Source organism: Trachymyrmex cornetzi, unplaced genomic scaffold (assembly GCF_001594075.2).
Source record: "Trachymyrmex cornetzi isolate Tcor2-1 unplaced genomic scaffold, Tcor1.1 scaffold1084, whole genome shotgun sequence".
Classification (NCBI taxonomy): domain Eukaryota; kingdom Metazoa; phylum Arthropoda; class Insecta; order Hymenoptera; family Formicidae; genus Trachymyrmex; species Trachymyrmex cornetzi.
Window position 1 is genome coordinate 34,538 of NW_017295636.1, and position 12,018 is coordinate 46,555.

At 34.6% G+C, this 12,018-nt stretch overlaps 2 protein-coding genes across 3 annotated transcripts; one reads left to right on the forward strand and one right to left on the reverse strand.

Annotated features, from left to right (window-relative positions):
• The first annotated feature begins 453 nt into the window (after positions 1-453).
• On the forward strand, positions 454-1,609 carry LOC108760760 (15 kDa selenoprotein). Its single transcript, XM_018506898.1, has 4 exons — positions 454-842; positions 1,026-1,144; positions 1,220-1,341; positions 1,428-1,609. The coding sequence occupies exons 1-4, from the start codon at positions 798-800 to the stop codon at positions 1,607-1,609; spliced, it is 468 nt and encodes a 155-aa protein (XP_018362400.1). The 5' UTR covers positions 454-797.
• A 3,705-nt stretch (positions 1,610-5,314) lies between these two features.
• Pep (Protein on ecdysone puffs) lies at positions 5,315-11,268 on the reverse strand. Of its 2 annotated transcripts, none has more exons than XM_018506884.1 (10): positions 11,131-11,268; positions 10,124-10,442; positions 9,728-9,877; positions 8,562-8,791; positions 7,660-7,957; positions 7,426-7,584; positions 7,092-7,332; positions 6,817-7,011; positions 6,520-6,704; positions 5,315-6,439 (listed from the first exon to the last, which is right to left on the reverse strand). In XM_018506884.1, exons 1-10 carry the CDS (start codon positions 11,217-11,219, stop codon positions 5,951-5,953), a joined length of 2,355 nt encoding a protein of 784 aa, XP_018362386.1. In that variant the 5' UTR covers positions 11,220-11,268; the 3' UTR covers positions 5,315-5,950. The 2 variants fall into 2 exon arrangements, with proteins under 2 accessions (XP_018362386.1, XP_018362377.1); XM_018506875.1 differs by having other exon boundaries at positions 9,728-9,880.
• Between the last annotated feature and the right edge of the window lie 750 nt (positions 11,269-12,018).

The window sequence follows — 12,018 nt, forward strand, 5'->3', positions numbered from 1 at the left end:
TTCTCCGTTTCTTTCCCTTCCATGTAATAGAGAACTCTGGTTGGTTCAATTTCTTATGCCTCATGTGTTAATTATCGAATAATAATTAAAAAAATAATAATCGAATAATAATTAAAGAATAATCGACTGTGATTGGTCAATTTCTTACTCTTACTTCTTACTCCGTGTATTGTAGACGGGCCTTTATGCGTTATGCAAGAGTCTGTGCTCCCCGCTTGAGCATGCGCGTTGCGAATTTTAGGCTTCTATACCTTTCTCTCTCACACCTATCTTGGCTTCAGCCTGAGCGTCCTATTATCATTCCATGTGTATATGTTCTAAGGACTGATGGGTCTGGGCTGGGGGGGGACCCGCTTCACGCATGTTTCAGATCTATACTCCCTATAACGGAGCTCCTAGGGAATCATGGAGTAGGTTGGATCGACTGGCCACGTTTATCCGGTTTCTCCGGAACCTGGGCCAACCAAGTAAGAAGAAGCAGCTCTTAGCTCTTATGTCGATATGAGCTTTTATAATCTCAATTGTAATGGAGGAAAGTTCTTTCACCATGTCCTTAATAGTGGCCGATAGTGATTAATAGTGGCAAATTTCTACGATTAATATTTCGCTTTGTCGAACAGAGTAACGCTTTTTTTTCAGACAGATTCTTTTCGGATAAAAACGCATTGAAGAAGTATAATTTTTTCGATTTTTTAGCTGGTGGAGCTAAACATTACCTTTATAATAATAAAGATCTCCTTTGATAAAAATACCGTAAAATTAGTTCTTTATTTAATTAAATTATATGTGGTGACAAAATGAATCACTTATTACATACGGTTTTATTTTTGTTTATCATTACAGTAAGTAATAGAAAATATAACTTTGTACATAACAAACTAATCGTGTATCTGAATTTTATCTTCGACATATCTCATATTTTTCTTATTTTAAAACAATTTACATATATGTATCATAAATAAAAAGAAAATTACTGTGAAATTTGTCAGAATCATCACAATAAGTACTAATAATTAATTTTATAGATGGACATTGCTGTCGCAGAGTTTTCAGCGAATGATTGTAAGATTTTGGGATTTAATAAAGCCAATGTGCTCTGCTCGACCTGCAAACATTTTGCAGAATCTGATCTAGAAAAAATTTAGTATGTAAAAATCTATTCAATCAAAAATTATTACGAGTCTCTACAGTTTAAATGTATCTCCTTTTTCATTTCTAGTACTACATGTAAGGAATGTTGTCTAAAAGATAACGATTACGAATTGTCTGGATCAAAACGCTATCCCAAAGCTATCCTTGAAGTGTGTACGTGCAAATTTGGACAATATCCACAAATACAAGGTATCCTACAATCACTTCTGATAAAAGTAATATAATATTGCAATTTCAAATTCAATATAAATCCATGTCTATTACATTTCTTTTAGCTTTCATCAAAAGCGACCGACCAAAAAAGTATAAGAATCTCAACATAAAGTATGTAAGAGGTTTAGATCCGATCATTAAGTTGTATGATGCAGAAAATAAAGTTGAAGATGTACTCGATATACACAAATGGGATACAGATTCTGTAGATGAATTTCTGTCGACTCATCTTTCTAAGGATTAAAATTAGGAAATATTACATTACATGATCGTTTCTATTGAACTCTTAATAAACTATCCTTTTAATATGAATATTATTACATATACAGTACATATATGATTATATATACTTTATTTTCTAATATTGTATGTATTCATATTGCCTATATTTGTCATCCCTAATCATACAAATTCTTTTCTTAACCATTCAAATCTTAGTATAATCTCATATTTCGATTTTTTCAAAAATGTATAGCACATTTTTTAAATAGATACAAAAAGATCCTTTCTTTATCAAAATGTCCTATCTTTACATATAACGAGATCACAATTGATCTGTTTCTTCATACATTGAAACATTATTCTGTTTTATTATTAAAAATGATAACACTCATGCATGCATTTAAAATAAAATACAAAGTTGAAAATCTATAACATTAGCACTTGCAATATCTCTTATATATAAATGTTACAATAAAAAATCATTAATGATCTTTTAAAGAAATTGAATTAAAAAATTAAGATGCATTTACTTTGTTTAGGAACATAATAAGGTTAGAAATTCTTGTGCCTTTACCATTTATATTAAAAAATGGTATAAGAATATTCTTATGGATATATATTGTGTATGGAGAACAAAGAGACAAATACCTAAATTTGACATTATATATTTCGATTACGTATATCATATTAGTTGTGTTCAGAATTCCATGGAGTTTCTTCTTTACATTTAAAACAACGTCCTTTTTCTTGGTATCATATACACAACTTCTAATTAGTGGCATATCCAATATTTATCATTCGTGTGCGCGTGTGTGTCTGTGTCTGTGTGTGTGTGTGCGCGCGTGCGTTTGTGTGGTCAGCAATGGTTTTAAAATATGATATAGCATATTCGATTTACCGACTCGACCCGACTCCAAGTCAACGATCTGTTCTTTTTCGCTGCATTTCTTGCACACTTCAGCTCTTCTTTTGCAGCTAAACAGAACAGATCATTGACTCAGAGTCGGGTCGAATCAGTAAATCGAATACACTAATAGAAAGGTTATTATGATTGTAGCTAAAGAGAAGGGCTCATCATTTATATAAAAAAACTCTGAATCTCTCCATGGTGCTAATGTAGTACGGGAGCGTTTATATTAGCCGTAATCTGTAAGAATCGACTAATCACGATCAAAAATATTCCCTTCTCATTCAACTGTAAGAAGGGAATACTCGAAGGTGATTGGTCAATTTTTACAGATTACGGTCATGATGTAAGAAAGCAAGTGGTGCATTCGGGGAGACGCTATTAGCGCGACTCTGTTATTCTATCTTTGTTGTTTATTAGACATAAAACAAGGATAGAATGACAGAAATAGCGCTAGTAACGTCTCCCCGAACGCACCTAAGGCACAGTATAAGTAAGAACAGTAAATGGGCCTTCTACAATAAGCCTCAAGTCAGAAGTTTTAGACGATCTTAAGTCATAATCGGTGAAGTTGGCCAATAGCCAACTTGAACGACTTGGTTAAGACTGGTTAAGACTTCTGACGTTCTGATTTGCGGCTTATTGTAGAAGGTCCATAAAGGCCACTTTCACCATCGTCGGTTTACTTATAGCGTTTTCGAATGGAGTGGGTTTGAACCCGACCTGGGTCGGTTAACTCAAAAATATAATGACCTCGTCCAATCAGAAATCGAAATAGAGCACGTGACATCATTGATCCGACCCGGGTCAGGTTCAAACCCACTCCATTCGAAAACGCTATTAATCAGCCTAGTATTAATTGTAATGAAATAGAACGAGATAGACCTATTTCTATCTCTTTCTATTTCATTACAATTACTAGGCTGGTTAAGTTAATTGAGCTTGGTGAAAGTGGCCCTAAGTAAACTCAGTTAAAAATAGTGGCGTTCTGCACAATTTTCAACTTGGCGCACCAATCAGTTTCCCTATTCCCTAAGATTATTCGCTCTTATTGGTGCTCACGCACAATTTTCAACATGGTCGAGTGGCACATAAAGATCAAATGAGCCGACACAGAGTGTACTTACTGTTCTTACTTATATTGTGCCTAAGGTATACCATTCCCGAGGATGCGTAATAGAAGAGTGAATTTGAAACCAAAAGAACATAGTATAGAAAAGGTCGTTTTTTGCCTACTAACGGAAAAATGTAAAACAGTGGATCTTATAGATTTCGACCTGCTGAACACGATGGTGCTATTAGTTTTCATTGAAAATGCTGGGAACGTCGTCATTTTTCGAGTAAAGTTTTATATTTCACCCTCTCTCTGTAATACATGATTTTCAATACGAGTGGATTATTTCAGTGAAACTTACAGCGTTTTCGATTGGGAAAAAGTTAATGCGCACTCAGTTCACACCAACACTGGACAAGTTCCATGGGTTGCACTGAATTGTGCAAGTTCAAAAGAACACGCTAAGATTTTCAGTGCTAAAGCTGAAATGCCATTTCGAGTTGTAAGATTGTAAGGACTTGACTAGACTGCAAGAAGAATGCAGAAAAATAATTTCGACATCTCATGTTCATAACTTTAAGTAATGATTTTTTACTATATGTAATTAAATAACATATAACAATATTAGGAAACAATATTAGTTTAACAATATTAGGAACCTTCGCACACTAACTTTCACATGAAATAATCGACTCGTATCGAAAATCATGTTAATTACAGAGAGGGTGAAATATAGGATTTTAACTCCAAAAATGACGATGTTCCCCGCATTTTCAATGAAAACTAATAGCACCATCGTGTTCAGCAGGTCGAAATCTATAAGATTCACTATGTTTTACACTTTTCCGTTAGTGGCCAAAAAACGGCCTTTTCTATACTATGTTCTTCGATTGGCTATTCAAATATACCAGCGCTATTATACGCAGGAAAGTGCATAGAGGTCAAAATTTGAGTGATTGTTTCCAATATTGCTATCGCCATTGGGTGCATTCAGTACTGCGACTGCTCACTGAGCGCTCAGTGAGCTCTTGTATCTGTTTGATCTATATTTTTAGTTCTAATGGAATATGCCAATCAAATGCAAGAGCTCAATGAGCTGTTGTAGTACTGAATGCATTATGTGCAATGGTACACTTTGTATTCTTACATCATGGTTACGGTCAATATAAATGCTCCCTAAATTGTTTATGAACTTATAATTAAGAACTTTCTAGCAAATAAGCTGATAAGTTATCTATCGTCACTGACGTCAAAATAATGTTTTTAACGTTAAAATAACGATAAAAACATTAGCTTGTTTGCTCTGAATTACCATCAATTATCATGTACAATCTTGGTCAAAAATATTAGGCACTTTATTAATCATTATTTAACGTTTAATTTAAAAAATTGATTTATGTCACTTGCTGTTTGAATATACTCTTAATGCATATGCGTAGTCTATTTTTACTTTACGTGCCTTTACGACTATTTACTATAAGGGAGAAAGACAATTAATTTCTAAAGATTGTCGAATCACATAATGCTATTCCTGATCAAAAATTGAACCAAAAAGTTCTCTACCATTTTACGATTTTCGTGATAGTTAATGATTGGGCAGCGGGATACGCACTTATTCGGCAATATTTAGAAATTAATATTTCGTTAACCATTGTGAAAATTGCAAAATTGTGGAGAACTTTTTAACTCAATTTTTAATTAGGAATAACGCTATATGATTAGTGTCCGCTATTTAAGAAACACCCTGTATATATATGTATATGTATGTACATTATGCATACGTACATACATAAAAACTTTCACAGTTCCACGATTATGTGAACAAACAATATTAAGTTTATAAGACTAAGATTAAAAGCTTAAAAAAAGATTTTTATTGATCTGCAAATTGTGTGTATACGTGTATACTTATTGAAGACTCGGAATAGTAAACAAAGCAGTAATTGTGACTAATAGTTACTAGATCTTGCAAAAAATGGCGTTGCAATATGTTAAATAAGGACAGATATATGCGTTTGAGTGAGACAGAACAATAATTTAAGAATTTAATTTAAAATGTCACTGTTATATATATCGACATTTTTAATTTGGAACTTAAAAAGCCTTCGATCGACATCGATCAAGTTCGGCCGTCGCTACAGCAAACAATATAATTTCTGATTAATAAAAAGAATAAGATGCCTAATATTTTGACCAAGGGTGTACGTTCTGTTATAATGTTAATGTTAATATAATGTGCAATATTAATATGTATATTAATATCCCACGCTTCGGTGATAAAAACGTGTTCTATTCATTAAAACTTATCCGAATGAATATGAGATACGGAATTAAATTTTTCTTATGTTAACGTTATTTTTTCTTACGTTTACTTTCATATTTCCATAAATCGCGGCATTATCTTATCGCCGGGATCTCCTGGCACGCGGACCACCGCGACCGCGTACGAATCCGCGACCTCTAGGTTGTTTCATTTGAGGACTATGATTTCGTTCTATCTTCGGTACAGACTTTTCAGGTTCGACATGTTCTTTTTCATCTGCCTCATCGATCAAGTTACCCATTTCAACATCATTGTCATTATCCATATCTGCCCACACTTCGTCAACTGAAGGTTTTACATCCTGTGTATTAATAGCGTTTTCCACGGCGGTCTCTTTCGTATCCTCCTCCGCTTCGCGATTTTCCTCCTCCTCCGATTCGGCAGCATCGGCTTCCAATGGATCATACTTCTCCTCTCCATCCGATCTTTTCGGTGTCACATTTACATTATCAGCACTACTCTCGTGCTGCTCCTTCGGCTTGTCATTATCATCATTTTCATCATGACTAATCTTGCGACGTTTCCAATGTACATCACATTCCTCCTTAACTTCAACATTTTTCTCATTCTGTAAACACAATACAAAAATTTTACAAGATTTTGGAAACGAGTTTTTTTTATTTTATTTTACGGAATATAATTACTTACGTCAGTTTGTTCAGTCTCTTTCGATTCTGTAGCTGGCACGTTTAATGTTAATGACTTTACTTCTGCCACAAAGTTCCGATAGTGCGTGATGCTGCGTAGATGAGCGTTCATATCTTCAGCTAAGAGCATAAACCTTCGGCAACGCTCGCAATAAAATCCTTGGACCTCCTTGACCATAGATTTACCTGTGTAAATATAATTTCTTGTAAAGCTAGTACAAAAGAAATGCGCGTATATTTACTTTTTTTACTTCATGTAAATTAAAATTATATTTTTCTAATTTCATATAATCCATACCAATAAAGATATGATTTTGACGGCAATATTTGTAAGATGGTATCTTGAGTTTCTTCTCAGTTAAATTTTCTATAATATCCGTGATGTATTCTTGTTCTCCTGAATCCTCTTCTTTTTCGTTCTTCGAATCATGACACACATCTTTCTCCTCGTCTTCTACGGTACGAACCTCGGCCTCTCCCTTTGCCAGTTTTTCTACAAACAATTTATCAATTAAAAATTCTCTTCGAAATATTAATTCACAAACGTTTTCTTTCATTCATTTTTTTCACTACCTTTCTTTTTATTTTTCCGTTGTTCCTCGCATTGAACGGCATTCTTCATATGAGCCGGTGTTAAACAGTGCTCATCATATTCTATGCGAGACGGAAATTCTTTTAAACAAGGGAAGCATCGAGGATGCAAGAATGTTTTCAATTGTTGATGCTTTTCGCTCTTCCTATGTGTAGATAAGGTTCCATAAAAGTTCAGATCGCACATTGTACAATATTCTCTCACATTGAAATCTACAGAGACCTATAATCAAGAAATTATAAATAAATACAAATACTCTTACTATTAAATCTGTACATACATATATTCAACTCTCCTAGGAGATATAATTCTTACTTTTTTGCCGCGTCGTTTCGAGTTATTCAAGCTAAGCTCACGCTGCTCCTCGGCAACTCGTAGCTCGTGTCTCATCAAATCAACTTTCAATTTGTACGATTCGTCCAACTTTTCCATCATCAATTGATGCGCACGTCCGCGTAAATGATTTTCGAAGGACTGCGAAAAAATATAAAAATTAATTAATTCTCGGTGATTACATAGAAGATTGGTAATTTCATCGATGATGCATACAAATCCATCCCACATATGCTTATTGCAAATATGACAAAACATATGATTCATCGGAACTTCGGAGTAACGACTTTCAGCGTGTCTAACTTCCGATTTCTTGCCAGTCGTTTTCATGTTCTCTTTTTCCGTTTTGTCAGATGTATTCTTTGCTTCTTTCGTAGAATCTTCAGCGGACTTCTCCACGTTTTTCTCGCTATCGTCCATTTTTTCATCTTCCATTTTTTCAACTTTCACATCTTCCGTGTTTTTCTCATCCTTCCAATCGCGCTTCTTATCTTCGGACTCATCTGCATCACTGCTGTTTACATTATAAATAATCTAAGATAAAACTTATGTTTCAAGAAAAGTTTTGTAATCAATTTAAATAGCTGAATATATTAAACTTGTTATGAAAACTTTAACTTCTAATTAAAGAAATTTAATTATATAGTTTTGCAAGTCACATAATATTTATCTCGATTCATATAAAATCCCTTTACAAATAAAAAAAATTACACCAATATAGAAGTATATAAGAAGATGTAATACATACATCTTATTAGAATCTAAAGTATATTATCACCGATTGGAATAATATACGTCAAAATACATTTTGATGAATGTACAGGGAGAAGAAATTACGAAAAGCAACAGCAAAATTTCATTGCACACTCTGACCAATGTCTGTGAAATATAAGTTGAATTGCATTGACAGTATAGGATAAATATATAAAAAGAAAGATATAGATAAAAGAGAAAAAATTTTTTCTGAGACTAATACAAAAACATATGTAGCTAACATTAAGAAACGTATATAAAATATATGTATATGTATATATGTATTTAGGCAAATAATCTGGAGAGACTGAAGACTTACTGAAATTTGAAGAAACTATACCAGTCACAGGTAATCGGGAGCTTACCTTTTCGGAACAGGCGGTTCTGCTTTTTCGCTATCAGAGGTCTTAACATCCTGCTGTTCCTTTTTGGCAGTCTGATTTTGTTTAGAGGCAGGAATTGGTTTAGAAGATTTATCGTTGCGATGTTGTATTTGGTTTCCGTTCATACGTTGACTGCCAGACTGGGGTGCACGAGATTGTTGTGCAGATGGGCCACGTCGCCCAGCAGGGCCATCTCGGGCTCGATTGCCCATCTAGTTAAGTAGTAGAGGTCAAACGACCAAAAGCATCATGAGAAGTATCTGACGTAACTGTGAGTCTTCTCAAATCGAGACACTGGTTCTAGAAACCACTTTGAGATTTGAGGCAGAGAACAGTTCTACAATCGATAAATGGAAATAGGATGGAGCCGGTAAAATACCGAAGCTCTTTCTTCCATTTCCACACCAGGTATGGAAGGAAAAGGAGAAAACTATAGAGTGCATCCCGATTTCAAGTTGAAAACGCATTGTATATACAGGCGCGATCGCAATGATCATAAGATATGATCATAATTATGAAAAGTAGACGTGATTTTTTTACCACTAAAAATACTTGAGTAAAACTTGGTGAATGCTAATAAACGTGAAGAAATCAAGTGAAAAATGCAACTCGTGTATACAAGTGGTAGTATTTTGAATAAAGTGCAACCACATTGATTTTAATATCACATTAGTGGACAGAAGACTTTGGTTACACAGATTGTAATGTGAGACAATATACAAATTTGGTCCTGCAAAAACCTTCAGTGAACTTCCAGTTGTAAATTGAAATTTACATTCTGAAATCAACACGTTTTTCAACAGTGCTCTTTTAATGAAATATTTTTATGGATGATATTTAGAAGCCGTTTCAGACAAAGCTGATCCATCAACAAGAATTATTATATCTTAGTGATTTCGCTAGCCGTGTCTAATTGAGTGAGCGATATATCCTATATAATCGATTGGTTTAAGAAAGGGAATTTATAACGTTCGGAATAGTTAAAGACAGTTTGTGTCCATGCGAGAAAGCGTGGACTACAGATTGTCATTTTATAACTCCTGTTTACGATACAGAAGAAAATCGTAAGCAGGTGTCAAAAGAATTGTCTTAAAGATTACCTCGGTTTATAAGAAAAAGTGACGTATTCTATAATTGAAATTTCTTACCTTGTTGTATGGCTGAGGACGTTGATTCTTCATGGGATGCCGTGCCGGTCGATCGTTAGATCCGAACCGTCCGGAAGAATAATTCTGCTGAGTGGGATAATTTGGTCCAGGTCCAGAATAATTATTTCCCAGGCTCATAAGAGACGGTACCTGCTTTAAAATGAATGAGTTAAATGAGTTCAGTTAAATGAGTCCACTAGGATTCTCTAACATCTTATTGGCAATCGTTGCTATTGTTAACTAGCAATAGCCAATGACAAGGACTATCCTGGAAAAAAGCATGACTTTCACATTGACTGTTATTAGTTAACAATAGCGACAATCGCCGATAAGACATTAAAGAATTCTGCTATTAGACATGAAAACTGAATTATCAAGTGGAAACACTTCTCTTACCTGTGGCTGCGCTTCTTGCTGACTACGGAGTAAATTTGTAAGGAGGTTGCTGGCGATTGCTAGTTGTGCCTGCGGTGATGCCAAGGAGAGATTGTTGTTGGGTGTAGGCAGGATGCCTCTGCCAGGCATCATGCCACTCTCCCAGGGATTCATTCCACCTATACCACCACTCCCACTTAATCCTCCTCCCATGTTACTTCCCATGCCACTGTTATTGCCAACTCTGTTACCACCGCCTCCGCTAACACCTCGATTGAAAGTGCCTCGATTAAAGGAATCTCTTTTCACTCCACGATTATATGCCATTGTGCTCCTAATGCTGACCAAAATTTAGAAACAACATATTAATCTTGAATATACCCTTATTCAAAAGGAAGCAAATCTATGCAGAATATCCTGCAATGATTTTTGAAAAATTTAGTCTTATTTTTTATTTTCTTTTCCTTTCTCTTTTATACAAAAATTATAATTATTGCAAAATGATTCACAAGATATATTAAAACATCTTGTAGATTATTTTGTAATAATTATCTTTATAATTATTGTAATAATTATGTTAGGTGGATTTTTCAATGGTTAAATTTTAATAATAAATAAATATACTCTGCATGCATACATATTGTTTACATAATAATGAAATTAATAGAAGCGGATTTTTAAATAAAGTCTGTTCTCCAAAGCAACGATAAAATAATACACATCACTATACACACATATATACATATATATATATATGCGCTCGCGCGCGCATGCACGCATGCACACGTGCGCTGCGTGTAAAAATAATATTTGTCCTATTAAACTATTATTGTACACAAAAAGAAAAATTTTATCTCATAATATCAAACACACAAACATAATATCAAAAATACACATGTACTATGAGTACGTTCCGTTTTGACGCTCACACGCTGTAAACAGTTCATTCTTGCTATGAAATATTAAACAAGGACAAATGATACTTATAAGTGCTATAACCGCAAAACGGAACACATCTTATCTTGTACCAAAGTCTCGCGAAACGACATAGCGGATAATGAATGTCTGACCAAAGCAATTCTAAAATACGATCGATCGTGGAACCGAATTTTCGCATACACGATACTCAGTGAAGGAATCGATAAGCAAAGTCCGATTTACCGAGATACTGATTCATGCGTTACGATAAAGTTTTTTTAAAGTTTTCTTACCAAATCGATGACACTACGCGTGATATGAAGAAAAGCTGATAAGAAAGATCACATCAAGCGAACGAAATGCAAACCAACGCAGCGAACGATTGCAAATGGCGGATTCGCTCCGATTATATGAATTGTGAAATTAAGGAAGACTAGAGGCCTAGGGTGCGTTCCGTTTCTCGCATGATGCGCATAATGCATCGTTTATCCTTGTTGCTTGCCGAATGTTAAACAAGGACAATGGATGCATCATGCGCATCATGGGCGATACGGAACGCACCTCTAGATAACAGAGATGCGACATATACTACGTTAAGGCCCGTCTACAATACACGGATTAAGAAGTAAGAGTAAGAAATTGATCAATTACAGTCGATTATTTTTCTCACATTCGACTGTGAGGCGTCGTCTACAATACACGGAGTAAGAAGTAAGAGTAAGAAATTGACCAATCACAGTCGAATGTGAGAAGGATAATCGACTGTGATTGGTCAATTTCTTACTCTTACTTCTTACTCCGTGTATTGTAGATGACGCCTTAAGTAATGTCTTAAAATGCTAATGCAGCCCTCTGATTGGTTCGTGACTTCTTAAGATCGTATTTAAGGGGATGCTGGAGTGACGGTCGAAGTTAATCAAGGTCGATAGTACAGACTTTTTTCAATTCCAAATTCGACAATAGTGACATCTTTCGTTCATTTCTTATACTTATTATAT

What these genes read in the sequence shown, in the direction of transcription:
- LOC108760760 (XM_018506898.1), top strand. Translation starts at nt 798, where the DNA reads ATGAATCACTTATTACATACGGTTTTATTTTTGTTTATCATTACA. An exon ending in TCTGATCTAGAAAAAATTTA is followed by an intron (nt 1,145 to 1,219) that starts GTATGTAAAAAT and finishes TTTCATTTCTAG; the next exon opens with TACTACATGTAAGGAATGTT. An exon ending in ACAATATCCACAAATACAAG is followed by an intron (nt 1,342 to 1,427) that starts GTATCCTACAAT and finishes CATTTCTTTTAG; the next exon opens with CTTTCATCAAAAGCGACCGA.
- Pep (XM_018506875.1), bottom strand. Translation starts at nt 11,219, where the DNA reads ATGCGAAAATTCGGTTCCACGATCGATCGTATTTTAGAATTGCTTTGG. An exon ending in AGCATATGTGGGATGGATTT is followed by an intron (nt 7,585 to 7,659) that starts GTATGCATCATC and finishes ATTTTTTCGCAG; the next exon opens with TCCTTCGAAAATCATTTACG. An exon ending in CGAAACGACGCGGCAAAAAA is followed by an intron (nt 7,333 to 7,425) that starts GTAAGAATTATA and finishes TCTTGATTATAG; the next exon opens with GTCTCTGTAGATTTCAATGT.